Raw genomic sequence first — 13,903 nt, forward strand, 5'->3', positions numbered from 1 at the left:
ATATGTCTAAAAATTGTTTTTGTCGATAAGTTTTCAATTATTTTGTTGACGTTTTGCACACACTTATTTTTTGTTTCTGTTGGGGTGGTCGTGCTGATGTTGAATGGGATGTGTTTACGTGTGAAGTGTTTTTAATAAATAGTTTGATTGAACTGACGAGGATTAACAGAATTTTTTTATACTTCTTGTGCACATATTTTAATAAAATAAACCTGTAATGTTTTGAATTAGCTTTATAACTTCAAAAATTTGGAAATGTACCGGCATGTGTTAAAAGTATTTTGTAGTGACCGCAACACAGCATTACATCAAATCAGATACAAATGTGTGCCTAAATACACTTCCTATTCAAAATATAGCTTTAATATACGCACTTTTCAGCCATTTATAACTCACGTGAACTCAAATATTTTTAGCAATGGCTCTAATTTTTTCACTTGTACCTTTGTGAAGTTAATCATTGAAGGTTTTCACCGAGTACCACAGTGTTTGAAGGCGCATTCAAGGTGCATTGTAAAGGTATGTACAAGACAATGCGAGTATGTAATTGCACACCGCATCAAAAGAGGACACCAGATGTTTTGCTTATACACCAAACTGTGGGACGAGGTTGCTCTCAGATGCCTTATCGCCAACTTAAAACGACAATTGGCAAGAAGAGGCAAGCAAGTTTTGTTGGGTGCAGTTGGTGTGACAGCCTACAATTGGGAAGAAGAGAGAATTTCTGACAAAGTTATCTTTAGGTGAGTAACTACATATCAAAGCTTGGGCAAAATCTACAGTAGAATACACACATCATATATGCTCAGGACACATGTTGGTGGCTGATGCATGAATGCATAGTGCATACACATCCATGCTCCAAACAGACACAAAGAGTTTGACCGGAATTACAATAGCCCATCGCCTCCATCCGTCTGTCATCCGTACATCAATCACGTGACTTGCAGCAAAATTCCATCTGTCAAAAAGTTTGGTAACTTCATACTTTTGACGGATGGACGGATGAAATTATAATCTCCAAATGTCATTAAGGTGTTTTGCATATATCAAAAGTTAGTAATATTAGAAGGTATTAAAAATTGTCTAATTGTTTAGCTGCTTCCAAAATTATTTCTTAACTTAAGTTTGAATACGTTTGGAAAGCTTTTTTTATTTTTTAAAACAAAAATGCCTGAGTCATAAAAGTGTATTAATTATGTGTGGTAACACTGGAAATGTGAAAATAAATACCAGAGTGACAAAAAATTGAGTTTAATGAGTTATAATTACTTAGTTTTGCATGATTGTTTAATTAATATAATTACATAGGAGAGCATTTTTCCCCAAATTTAAGTTATCTTGACGGTTGTCAGTATTGAAATTTAAAAATACTATGATGGACAAGCAGAGTGTTGTAAATCATTCGTGGATGATGGATGGACGGGTAATGGGCAGACGTGATGGGCTATTGTAATTCAGGTTTTACTCACATCAGTTTTATGACTGCACTTAAACTGTATCTGTTTGATGTGATATTTTAATATTTGCAAAAAAAGAAGGTTTTGTGATTTTCCAATACGTGCAGTCAGTTTTGTTCACTCCTGATTGGAACTAAGTGGGATAAATTAATGAAGTAAGTAACTTTTATCAACGTAGAGAAAGAGTAGCCTTGTGTTTGCAGACAGGCAGATCGAAATATTTTCAGTGGTTTTTAATCTACTTTTGGTAATTTCCTAAAGTAGGTGCTCATGTGAAAAAAAAAATTCCAAAAAAGGTTATTTTTAAGTACTAGTCATCCTGGAAAAAAGCAGTTAACTTAAGTATTTTTAATGTATTTAACCTAATCAAACAAAATGTTTGACTTAGTAAACTACTTTAAATATTGCTATACCTTTTTATAGAATCATCAAAAGAATGAAAGGAACTCAATATCATTTTCATAATTTTCCTTTATTATATATACATTTTTAATAATGTTTTGTTATGTTATTTGTTGTTCATTTCCACTAATTTCGAACAAATATTTACCCAGGCTTTTATCATGACAACTGTAGGAGCTAGTACTAATAAAAAACAATTTCTTAAAAAATAAACAATTTATTTAAAAGGAGTAAAAGTAATTTTTTTTTTTGCTTTGATAACTTTTAACATGACAGACATGGTCAAAGTCTGATTTGTCGCAAGTGGGAAATGTGGTATTATTTTTTTTACCCCCCCCATCCCCCCTTCAAATTAATTAATTCTGTCACACACCACATCTGATCTCACCTCACACATGTTCAGGCTGGCCGGAACGACAGCCGGCTCTTAAGACTGTCAGCCCCATTGCATTCATGTACACCCTGCCTCAGTCAAGAAACTACACGTCGATTTTCATTTTTTCAATCTCATGAGTTGTATTGTCTTCAGTGAATAATATAAAAAGATTCAAAATGTCTGGCAGTATGTATATTATATTTATTGTTTCTTCTTCACACAGATTCAACTGCAACTGTTAGGACGCAACATTAAGGGGCCCGCCTCATCAGGGGTGTATGTGTGTTAGTGAGGTGGGATGATAAGCGCGATGCTCGCTGGTGCTTCTAGCGCGGTATCATCTCTATAACACAGGCTCTGAACTGGCGCGCAGTCTTCTCGTCACATAACTGAGAAATTTGAGCAGTGACCATAACATTACAGTGCTGAGAAATGAAGATAAAGGTGTAATGCAAGTCCCTTAAGTGCTTTCAAGAATCTGTACGGGTTTTTTTACGCCTAAAAATGACTCTGAAAACATGCGTTTTAGCCATTTTAACTCTTCTAAAACTACAGTTTAAAACTTTAATCCGAATTCAAAAGTTCTTTTCGGTCCTCGGCAAACTCTTAAATGCTTTTCGTAAGCAGACTCCACCCGGATATCTTGACTAGTTTAGAAATTGCATTGTTTTTCCTGAAGCTCTACACGCCGTATGTGTGCCCGGGTAGGCGGAGCCCTTAATGTAGTGAAGTGTGTGTATTGAAATAGCTGCAGCGTGCCTGTCACTTGCTGCAGCCACTTGAACGAGCTGCAGAGCGTGCACGAGCTGCTCCAGAGGACTGTGACCTGCTCCTTGTGTCACCAGCGCCTCGTCGTGGACGTCAGGAGTCCCAACATCTCCTACTGCGAATGCTCATCGAAAAGAGCATGCTGCAGAGAATGTAAGTTCCACTAACAGCACACATAGAACATACTAGAATTATTAATGTGGGGTAAGATAGGGTAAATTGGAAGTAAAATTTTCATATTTTTTTTTTTCATTTCTTCCCACATTTCCATACACAGTAGAGTTTCCTCGATTAAATGAGATAATGTGGACCATGGCAATCTCGGATAACACGAATATAATAAGAAAATCATCATGGTTTTCAGTTGGCCCAGTAAATCATTTTTCAGAGTTATGTTTTCCCTGCTTTTCTTTAGTGTAGATTCTTTGATGTCATTCCATGATTTGCCAAAAAAAGTAAATTTCATTGTTGAGGTTAATTTTCTTAAGGCTCTCGACAACCGTTAGATAACCTTCCAGGTCCTCAAGCAAATGTTTCAACAGTCTTTGCAGGTAATGACGCTTTAGGTGGGATCTGATAATATGGAAAATTCAGTTAATCGAAGCTTGTGTAATCGAGACTCTACTATACTTAGATTTATTTAAGATATATCAGTTGCTTATACATTTTACAACAGACAACAAAAATTTCTGTTTAAAAATTAGCTAAGTACTTTTTAAAAAAATTTTCAATAAATGTTAAAGTTGTGTCAAAAACCTTTGTGCTCTTGTGTATACTTGGCAACTGAGCACACAGAAACAAGGACTGTGCTAATGGCAGAAATCGTGCATTTGAATGAGAGAGTAAAAGCTTATTTAAATGCACACTGCACCTTTGCTGTGAAGTCATTGGCGTCATGTGGGCTCACACCCAGGATATTCTCGCCAAACAACGAGGCTTCTATGTCCACCACTGCTACTGGTGATGTCATGACCCTGAGAACCATAATCATCTCGTGTTTGCCGAGCAGCCCCAAGTGCCTCAGTCATCCTCAATCACTTTCAGCAACCCCAAGTCATTTCATCATCCCTGTATACCTTGGCAGTTGACATCAGTGGTTTGCTAAAAAAAAATTTTTCACATAATTGCAAAAAAAATTTAGTTATGCCTACAGTCATAGCCTAGCATTTAATCTAAATAAAATTTCATGTTTTAAAAATAAATATTGAATATAAATGAATAAACAACAGTAAAGCTTATGCAAACAAAATTTTGATCATGCTTTTAATCAACAGACACTCAAATGCATCTGACTCATGTCTTGTTTTTTGTAAATTGTTTTTTCAAAACTTGTTGTACACTTTTTTTTAAACGAGGACAGTTGTTAGATGGTTATGAAACCTGCCCGGACTGTTAAGCGAGACTACATTAAGAGATCTGTTTACTCAGTGTAACACAGATAGTGATGTGGATGTTGTGATGTGGTCAGTTGGAAGTGTGAACATGCAGTCTAATTTTACCTTGTGGTGTTCGTGATTTTCTCACGTTGTCATGTTTTTGTCCTCTAGAAGAGCCATATCACGACCCAGTAAGCGGGTAATACCGTTGTCACTGTTGTGGTAACATTTGGTTGTAATTCAGCACTAGAAAATACAGTTCCTCAAATAAAGTGAGAGAATGAATAGAAACAATTTGGTTATTTAATTATTTTGGTTAAAACAGTAGTTCTTAGTCTTGTTGGATACTCTTATACAGTATTCCTGTTTCTCATAGAATTTAGTTCAACTCCTTGCAAACAAACTGTTATCAATTTATTCGCTCATTGTTCATGAATTTTACATACCAGTTCACATTTTTTTCAAAATCTGTTACCATATACAGCAGTGAAAATATGCCTGTTTAACATCTTGCTACCCAAATTGTCTAAATTTAACGTATGATTTATGCAAAATAGTGCAGGCTGACTGAATGATGGAATTTTCTCTCTCCAAGCAAAGTTGGGCTGGATTCCGTTCATCGAGCGAGAGGATCTTCTCATTTGGAGGAAACTTTATGATGGATTGTATGCCTACAAGTGTAAGTGTTAGTTCTCTTATAATGTATTTTTTGTTGTCTGTGTGATGTGTATGTAATGTAATTTTTATTTTACATCCAGTATGTTAATTTCCTGTGGAATTTTATTTTGCTTTGTGGTTTTTATTATAGTTTTAAAATTCACAAGAAATACTTTCTTGATTTTATTGCTTTGATTATTTATCTTAATTTATAGCTTAGTGTTTTAGCTATAATCATTGGTCATCATACATAAAGGAATCTTATTATGAGATGTGCACATTACATTGTGAAATTAGCCCACTTATTCTGTCAGTAAAACCAACAATATTGGGAAGCAAACTTGTTTTTGCCGATCAGTATCAGCAGTTGTTCAGTGAACTAGTTTAGCCCTACATGTTGTGATTCAATGTTTGTTTACTTTGAATTTTGTTAAAATCATACTTCTGAGAAAGTGTGTGGTCTAAACACACAATACCTGAGTGGCAGAAAAAATTCACAATATTTTGATGAAAATGTAAATATGTAAACACTAAACAATGTTAACAATTATGTAGTTTCCATTTACAATAGTATGTATACAAATTAAAAAAATTACATTAGGTACATAAAACTTTTCATAGTTAAAAGATATAAAATGATCACACTTTATTGTGTACATGACCAGTATAATTTACTTGACAGACATACAAAGATGCTTGTTCACAAAGCTCATGATAGTTTTGTGATATAGTATACGTAAACAAGCAAATTAGAAGAATGTGAACAAGGACTTGTCTGTTATCTGCCTTTAAACGTAAGGGCTGATGTATGGTTCAATATTTGTTGAGGCAAGAATGGCAAAGAGTATGCATGATAACCAAAGAAATGCTTGGCTGTTGGCTGATGTCGCAAGCTTAGTGTATTTTAGCTAGCGCTTTAAAAATTTGATTCTTATAACTTATTATTGGACTCAGAGTCTTCTGGTGCTACACCAATGGAAGTTAATCAAAATGTTACATTAATAAAATGAACGTTATTCTCAAATTTGATGAAACTTAATGGAATAACTATTTATAATATATGAATAATAAAAAAAAATATTGGGTCAGCAGTCAAGTAATATATTTGTACTATAAATACCAAATATATTATTGAGGATATGGCATTGCTCAAAGAAGGTATTAATTAAAATGTAAATTTTTAAAATTAAATTTTTAATGCTTGCTGTTATCTAATGTAATTTTTTTTTAAGTTTGATAATTAAAATTTCAGTAGGTTATCTGCTTGTTTTAATTTATTAATAAGATATGTTGTAATTGCTTTCAGAGTAGTAGGCATTAATTTCAATTTCTGGTACATTTCTGGCCCATCAACTGATGCAATACTTTTCAAATGGCAGGACTTGCATGTTTACGTGCTTTTTAGGTTAGCACATCATCAGTCTAGATTTACTTTTTTTATATAATAAATGGAAAATGTCAGTACTTTGATTTTTAGTCAGCCAATTGATGCTCTGTCAGCTTGAGTGTACAATAGCATACTTTTAGACTGGTTAGTCACGGAGTTGTAACCAGCAGCCACAAAGAGAGTACGGTATCGTCCAGGTGTTGTTTCGTTCCAGTGTACGGGAACTACGGCGACGTGACGGCAGAGGACTTCCTGCACGTGCAGATAGACGCTGAGTACCGCAAGCAGTGGGACAACACTGCCCTCCAGCTGCAGGTGCTGGAGTCGGATCCCGAGACCAACAGCGACATCGTCTACTGGGAGATGCAGTGGCCTGTACGTGCCTTGCGTTGCCTCGAGCTGGAGGCGTGACACCGGCGCATGCTCATTTCTCCCTCCTCGTCCTTCCGAAAACCAGCATGAAGGGTGCTTTTTGCTTTCGCGGCTAGCTTGTTAGTTGTAGTGCAGACCAAATGTCTTTCCAGCTAGGCTCCATAGTTCCTTGGGAAAACATTGCTCGGAACAGACCGGACTACTGACTCTGCCTCTGCGCGGTTACACATCAACCAGTGATGCGTCAGTCCCAGTTCTCTGTTCTGCGGGTTCTCAGCAAATTAATTGAGACCGAGAATTGTAATCATACTCCTGGTACCACCAGTACGTAAAACTTAACAGCCAAACCTTTCCCGAAACTACAGTAGACTTCTAGAAAAGCTGTTTTAGGGGAATTTATGTTGTCGGCAACCCACACACGGCTTTTTAACTCCCCTTGTTTGTAGAGGAATTATTTTAAAGTGGAGCATTGATGAGTCATATTAAACAAATAAACACGCCATCTACCGGGTAATACTGTATGTTTGGTGTGATTGGAATTTGTGTAGTGGTTAACCGAGAACCTATTTTTATGGACATAATCCGATCCGAGAACCTGGGAAAAAGTAGGAATGACACATCCCTAATATCAATTATTCTAAAAACATTAATGATTATAATTAACCACATGTCAACGTATTTTGGATGGGTAATAGCACCTGAAGACAAAAAATTCGGCACCCCACTGATACATATTCTGTTCCCCTTCTTTCCCTTCTATCCCGCTTACCTCTTACACTTCTCAGCCCCACGCTGGCAACTCGCAAAATGTTTGGTCCATAGTATACAGGACACAAAAGTCAAGAAAAAGTGATGAAACTGAGGGACTGATCATGGAAGTCAATAAAAAGTTCAGAAATAAATAATATTGATACTGAAAATCACAAAACTTATTTCCGCAGCCTTTTTGTGAACTTGAATTTTTATTTTTTCATGCCTCACTTAAATCATCTAGAAATTATTTTTGAAAAGGTTTTTTTAGCATTTTAACAAAAAAAAAACTGGCACATTCCTGCAAATAGTTGATCTATTTCATATTATGTTTTATTCTTCTTGCATGTATGAAGATTTTTTTTAAAATTTTGAAATTGGTTTAAAGTTATAGACACCCTGTTTTTTTTGTCACACTTAAAATCTTCTTTAAGTTACATTGTCTTACCAGAACGATGTTAAAGGTATCACAAGTTATCTAGTAAATAAAGTATTTATTTAATGAAAATCTTATAGGTTAGTGAAAATTTGAATGACTATTTTACAAATATTAAAATTTTGTAGTGATATAATTTATTTTACTTAATGCTTTTAGATACATCTAAAACTTATGTCTTATGATTCTAGAAATAAAGAGAAAAAAACATTGTAAAACATACTTCAATACAATTTAGCATGAAATCAGTTCATCAAATTATGAGATATATAAATTACTATGTATTATATCTAACTAAAATTTAAAATTACTGATACTTAGTGTTTAATTTTGTATTATGGGTGTTGTAACAAGACGTACTACACAAGCACAATTGCCTACATGGAACATCATTGTTTTTTCAGCGGATGTTCTCGAACAGAGACTACGTGTTCAACCGTCGCTACGTGGTGGACCGCAACAGGAACATGATAGTGATAGTGAACCAGGCCACACAGCACCCTCAGTTCCCAGAGAAACCTCACAACTTCAGGGTGAAGGAGTACTGGTCCTACATGGTAATCAAGGCCTGCTCGTCATTCAGCGAGGTACAAATCCGCTCACGTTGTTTCACATTGGGTTTGACCAGATGTAGCAGTTGGAACCAAGGCAATGGCTAAATAGGCAGATTTGCTTGCTAGTTCTAAATTTACCATCAGATTTTTTTTTTTTTGGGAGGGGGGGTTTTGTGATTTGCTGTTTCAATAAATTCTTTATTTATGTGATTTTTAGTGCCAACCACAGTGTAACCCAAATAGTCTGACACTAGACATGCATGTTAACATGCACTGAATAAATACAAACAATGCACACATTGCATGACCTCACATAGGCATGTGTGAGTACTTGAATTTTTTGAATACTAATAGTTTATAATTCATATTCAATTCGACTTCGAATACTAACACTTCAAAATAACAAATATTCAATTACTTACAAATATTTGGCAGTTGACACAGCATACCTCGTAAGTTTGTCACATACCAACATTCACTTCTGACATGAAATCATTTGTGTGATATTGTTGGCTAACCTCAGAATAACAAGGGCTCGGAGACAGGGACAGGTGGGTACGTGCACAGCAGCAAACAGCAGAATCCTATTTCAAAATTATTATGAAAAAACATGTAACAGTGCACAGAATGGATTACAAGCATGACAATATAATTATATAGCTGCTTTTACATGTTCTGTTCTGCTGTCTATTTCTTGGGGTATCATCGTATAAGAAATGGTATACGATTAATAATAAACATTTAAATACCATAGGAATAATAGACGTCAAAAACTGAAGGCAGATAGTTACGTTTAATTCAAGACAGACAAGAGCCACCTTAGTTACTTCACAAACTAGCTTGCTTTCAGTACTCGTTTATGACACTAACTCTACTTGGTGAGTATTTATTTCTGAATTAAACAACTCGTGGCAAAGAATGTGTACTGACACACTCATTACTTGTGAGACAGGTCTCAATGTACTTGTTCATTCGACTGAAGATATTTTTTTTACTGGCGTCAAAAGTGAAACGATGGTTAATTCAAACTGATTTGACCTCGTGAATAGTTCTCCACCGCCGGGTGGATGGGCGGACAAAAAGATGGTCACTCACCGTAGGAATCGATGGTGACGGCTGTCCTCCCCGCGTGGTCCAGCACGTCCTTGTAGCTCTCCTTGAGGTCTAGATGGCGAGTGGGACCTGCTCAAGCTGCTGCTCGCAGGCTCACTGGTGTTGTGGTCTGGGCACCGACTGCAGAGCTCACGCCAGCTCCTACCCAGTGCCCCTCTCGTGCTGTGGTGTGTGTGGCGACTGCACCTCGCAGCAGCTGCTACTTGCTGCCTCAGTCGCGCCGTGGTGTATGACTTGCCCCAGTCATTACTCGCAGGCTCTTTTAGCTGCGTACTTTTTCTGGCACACGAGGACTTGGCCACTCGCCGACTCTCTCGCTAGCCCCGCTGCTCCGGGACTCGAACCAGCTACCTCCTCGTGCCACAAGTCTTGATGTCGCGCCCGGGACTCCCAACACCGACGACCTCTTCACCAGGTGGTGACACGTAACTCATGACGACGCTGGTTCGCGACTCACGCGGACATGGCGTAGCTCCTTGACTCAAGATCGAAGTAGAGTGATGACAGTCATGCCTTGGGCTCTATGTACCTTTAGTGCAGTCTGTTCCATGTATGGTCGAGTATTTGAGAATGTTCTCCTACCGCCCGAGCCTCGGACACATACACTGACTTGACCGCTTCATCGTCGACTAGCTCATTGAGCCCCAGTCAGGTTTTCATGCAACAAGGTGCCAGGAAAATAGTAGTTACAACCACACACATCGTTCCAAATAAATACCCATTGTAGATGTTTTAACGGGACCGCATACTCCAAAATATGAACAATACTCACTGTTTTAACAAGCAACAAATATTCTAAGTTATTGTGCTACTGTCTCATGGAGATTCAAAACACTGACTATTTATTTATTATATTTCCAACTTGAAAATGGAATTAATAACTTTTCCAATAATTGTGTCATTAACTGTATAATCAAGCTTGATGGTTTCAAACAATAAGTCATGAATACCAATACTTCTTTTTTTTTCATTTGCAGCCTGGAATAGAGTTTTCTTTGACATACTTCGATAATGCCGGCATTACCATACCATCATCTGTAACAACATGGGTCGCCATTAGTGGTAAGTTTGCCAAATTATTTTTAAATGTTGAAACTTTGAAAAACTAGAAATTCAAATCAATTTTTTTTTTTTAATTTTAACTTTAATTGACAACAAGAATTAGCTTCAAAGTTCAACATAGCCAATTAATGCTTAACCTGTTTCAGGTCCATAGTTTGTCTAACTCTTAGATCACTGCACAATACAGATTCTGCTGTTAGTTGCCAGATTGCTGATGTCATGGGTTATGGCGTGCCAGAATTAATATTGTGGTGCAATTCTTGGTTTGCAGCAAACAAATTATTTGTGAATCTTGATAAAAATTTCTCACAGGAAATTGAATGGGTTCTTAGCTAAATAATATCAATAAGGACACAGACACAAAATTCCTTGTGCTACATGTAGATAATCTCATAAACTGGAAAAATTATGCTAACTACATTCTACAGAAACTTAGTTCTGCTTGCTTTTTCTTATTTAATATTCTATGTGTTCCTATTAAGTAAAGATTGAAAATAGTGCATACTTCCACTCCATTGTGACATACAACAACTGAGAGTCATAAAGTGCAAAAAGATCTGCTTGTATAATATTTGGCAAGAGACCTTCTAAATATGATAGGATGTAAATAGGGTACATCTACTAATTACTCTTTTTATTTTCTAAATATACCAACTGTTTTTTTTTTATTTAGAGAGAGAAATATGACTCTCTACTTAAGGTGAATACATGAAATAAAAATTATTTGCATATGCCACATTGAAACTAAATATTTCATTGAAAAAGTCCTTCTTTCTTAGTCAGCAAGCTATGCAATCTGCCTTGCATTCTGAGAGTGATCTGAGGCATGAACCTCCTGACCTGCCTCTTCCCTTTCATTTCCTCTGCTGTCTTGCTTACGCTCCTGCCCCTCGGGTGGTCTTTCCTCACCTTGTTCTTGCTGGCGCTCTTCCTAAGTTTATTCCCAAGAACAATGAAACCAATAGTCTTTATTTGACAACCAAAACATCGCTTGTATTTTACCAAATGTATGAAATGTAATTCATTCCTATACAAAAGTGTCTGGAAAAATCAAAAATTTAATTTTTTAAGCTTGAATTTTTAACAAATGTATAACTTAAAAAGAGTTCAAAAAAATGTAAAACTGTAATTTTTTTAGATTAAATTTATAACAAGTATACTACTCCAGCCAATGAGACTTAAAAACATTAATACATATAGCATGCTCCACACAGATAGATTAATCTCTGCATAAGATCACCACACCTTTTATAGTTACGTTTTGTAAGTAAATACAGTCGGGATTATATATGTATCAAAGAATAAATACAGCAACAAAACAGATTTTAACTGCTACTAACTATCGTAAATCCTCATATTTGTAACAGTTAGCATGTTTTCAGTTATTACCTCCACATTATCCCGCCAAATATGGGACTTTTTCAGCTATTCAGTTTCTGTTTGGCTGATATCAATAAAGAACCGCATGTAACTTGTAATCACATAAAAATCACTCTTGCAGTTGTACATCATTACAGTAAAAGCTATATGGAGTTCACACAACAAATCCTTATCCTAATGCAGCGCCACTGCGAAAAGTACTTGTAACACGAGAGTGTGCCGTCAGGAAAAGAGGAAGCAACGGTCGGTGACGAGCCAGGCTGCGCACACATCACTAACGCCAGCGGTGCTGCTACCTCGCGTAGATTTAGGTATTTTTTATCTTTGCTTCTGATAAAGAAAATTATCAACTTCACATTTACTTTCTGAGCATGATCTTACCAGTCGATTGAGTATGTCAAGATACATTTTACATGCAAATGTGTTTATGTGCACTTTTTATTAATTAAAAAAAAATTAAATCCTTGTTAAAAAGTTTCTCAAGATCCTTAAAAATGTTGATTTATTAATAGGGAAAACTTATTAAAAGGTTATAATTGGGTGTTATATTTTTTGAACTTATAATGCAGGAAATTTTTGTAAGTAGGATTTTCTTAAAATACAGTTATACCCTCTTATGGTACATGTACTGAAAGTAAGAACCCACATGAATATTAACAAGTTTGGTTTGGTGAAATAGCTGTCTAAAAATCTATCTTTTTCACATAGTGTTAATTACAGCAGTCAGCAAATTGGCAATAACCTGGTTTCTTGGTTAGGTCTGCCCGACTTCATGGGCCGCCTGCGGCAGGCGGCTCGGGACTTCCACGCCCTGAGGAGGGCCAACCCCAAGTACATCACCGTGCTGCAGCGCAGGCACGGGTCTGAGGACGAGCCCTCCGCCCCGGACAGAGCGGAGACGCCGCGCAACCCCGTCACTTCGTCGCTGGCCGCGAGCGACCCCGCCCCCGACAAGTCCGGCACGTACTTCTACGAGCTGCACGGCTCCAGGATGTTCTTCTGATGGAGTGCTTGGCTGAAAGCGGCGGAGCGTGGTTGCCTCGTTCGCCGCTGTATTTATTACCTCCTTAGCCTTCAGTATTGCCGATAATAGTATGTGCACGTCGCACTGGTTGGTATGTCACTTGCACGTGTTGCAAAGTAATCCGAACAGGCTTTTAGAAAGGTTAGAAGGAAGCTGTTGCTAATGTTATTTATAGTATTTGCTTAATGTTGAAAGATTTTTTATAACTGTTTGAGAACCGTATTTGACTATAAATGTGTTGTGACTTGTTTTTATATTCATGAAAATGTTTTTGATTGTGTACAAAACCCGAAAAAAAATGTTTGATGAACATTTTGTGTGTTTGTAAACGTCCAGTTTAAAGAAACGGGGCATCAGTAGTTTTGTTCAAAATGTGTGAAACATTGCATTTGTAATGCTATTAAATATTGGCTTGTTATAAAATATATATTTGTGTTATGTCTATTTTAAGTATCAATAACTTTCGTCATAATCAAATCGCAGTATGTACTGTGAGTATTGCATTGCATTGCATTGAACATAAGAGATTTAGGTGGGAGACATACCTCATTGCCGATAAGTATTTTTGGTTTTTTACATTCTCATGTACTACTAACTTGTTATTGGGTATGTTGTTATCCTCAATGTCTCTGCTATAAATCAAATTAGTGAATTCCTTGTATTATTTACAGTCCAGGTTTATGCTGTCCAAGAATAAAATAAATTACATCACTGTATCAGGCTTTTTTGGTCAAGGCCTGAAGCATTTTCAGTTTAAATTTCACCATACAGTGATTGTTGCATCTA

General features: G+C 36.5%; 1 protein-coding gene across 1 annotated transcript; it reads left to right on the plus strand.

The window, feature by feature from the left end:
* The first annotated feature begins 59 nt into the window (after nucleotides 1–59).
* LOC134530361 (stAR-related lipid transfer protein 7, mitochondrial) lies at nucleotides 60–13,542 on the plus strand. The gene is made up of 7 exons (XM_063365118.1): nucleotides 60–743; nucleotides 3,014–3,159; nucleotides 4,978–5,061; nucleotides 6,641–6,801; nucleotides 8,389–8,571; nucleotides 10,629–10,713; nucleotides 12,852–13,542. Exons 1-7 carry the CDS (start codon nucleotides 256–258, stop codon nucleotides 13,094–13,096), a joined length of 1,392 nt encoding a protein of 463 aa, XP_063221188.1. The 5' UTR covers nucleotides 60–255; the 3' UTR covers nucleotides 13,097–13,542.
* Nucleotides 13,543–13,903: the final 361 nt, after the last annotated feature.

Source organism: Bacillus rossius, chromosome 3 (assembly GCF_032445375.1).
Source record: "Bacillus rossius redtenbacheri isolate Brsri chromosome 3, Brsri_v3, whole genome shotgun sequence".
NCBI lineage: Eukaryota > Metazoa > Arthropoda > Insecta > Phasmatodea > Bacillidae > Bacillus > Bacillus rossius.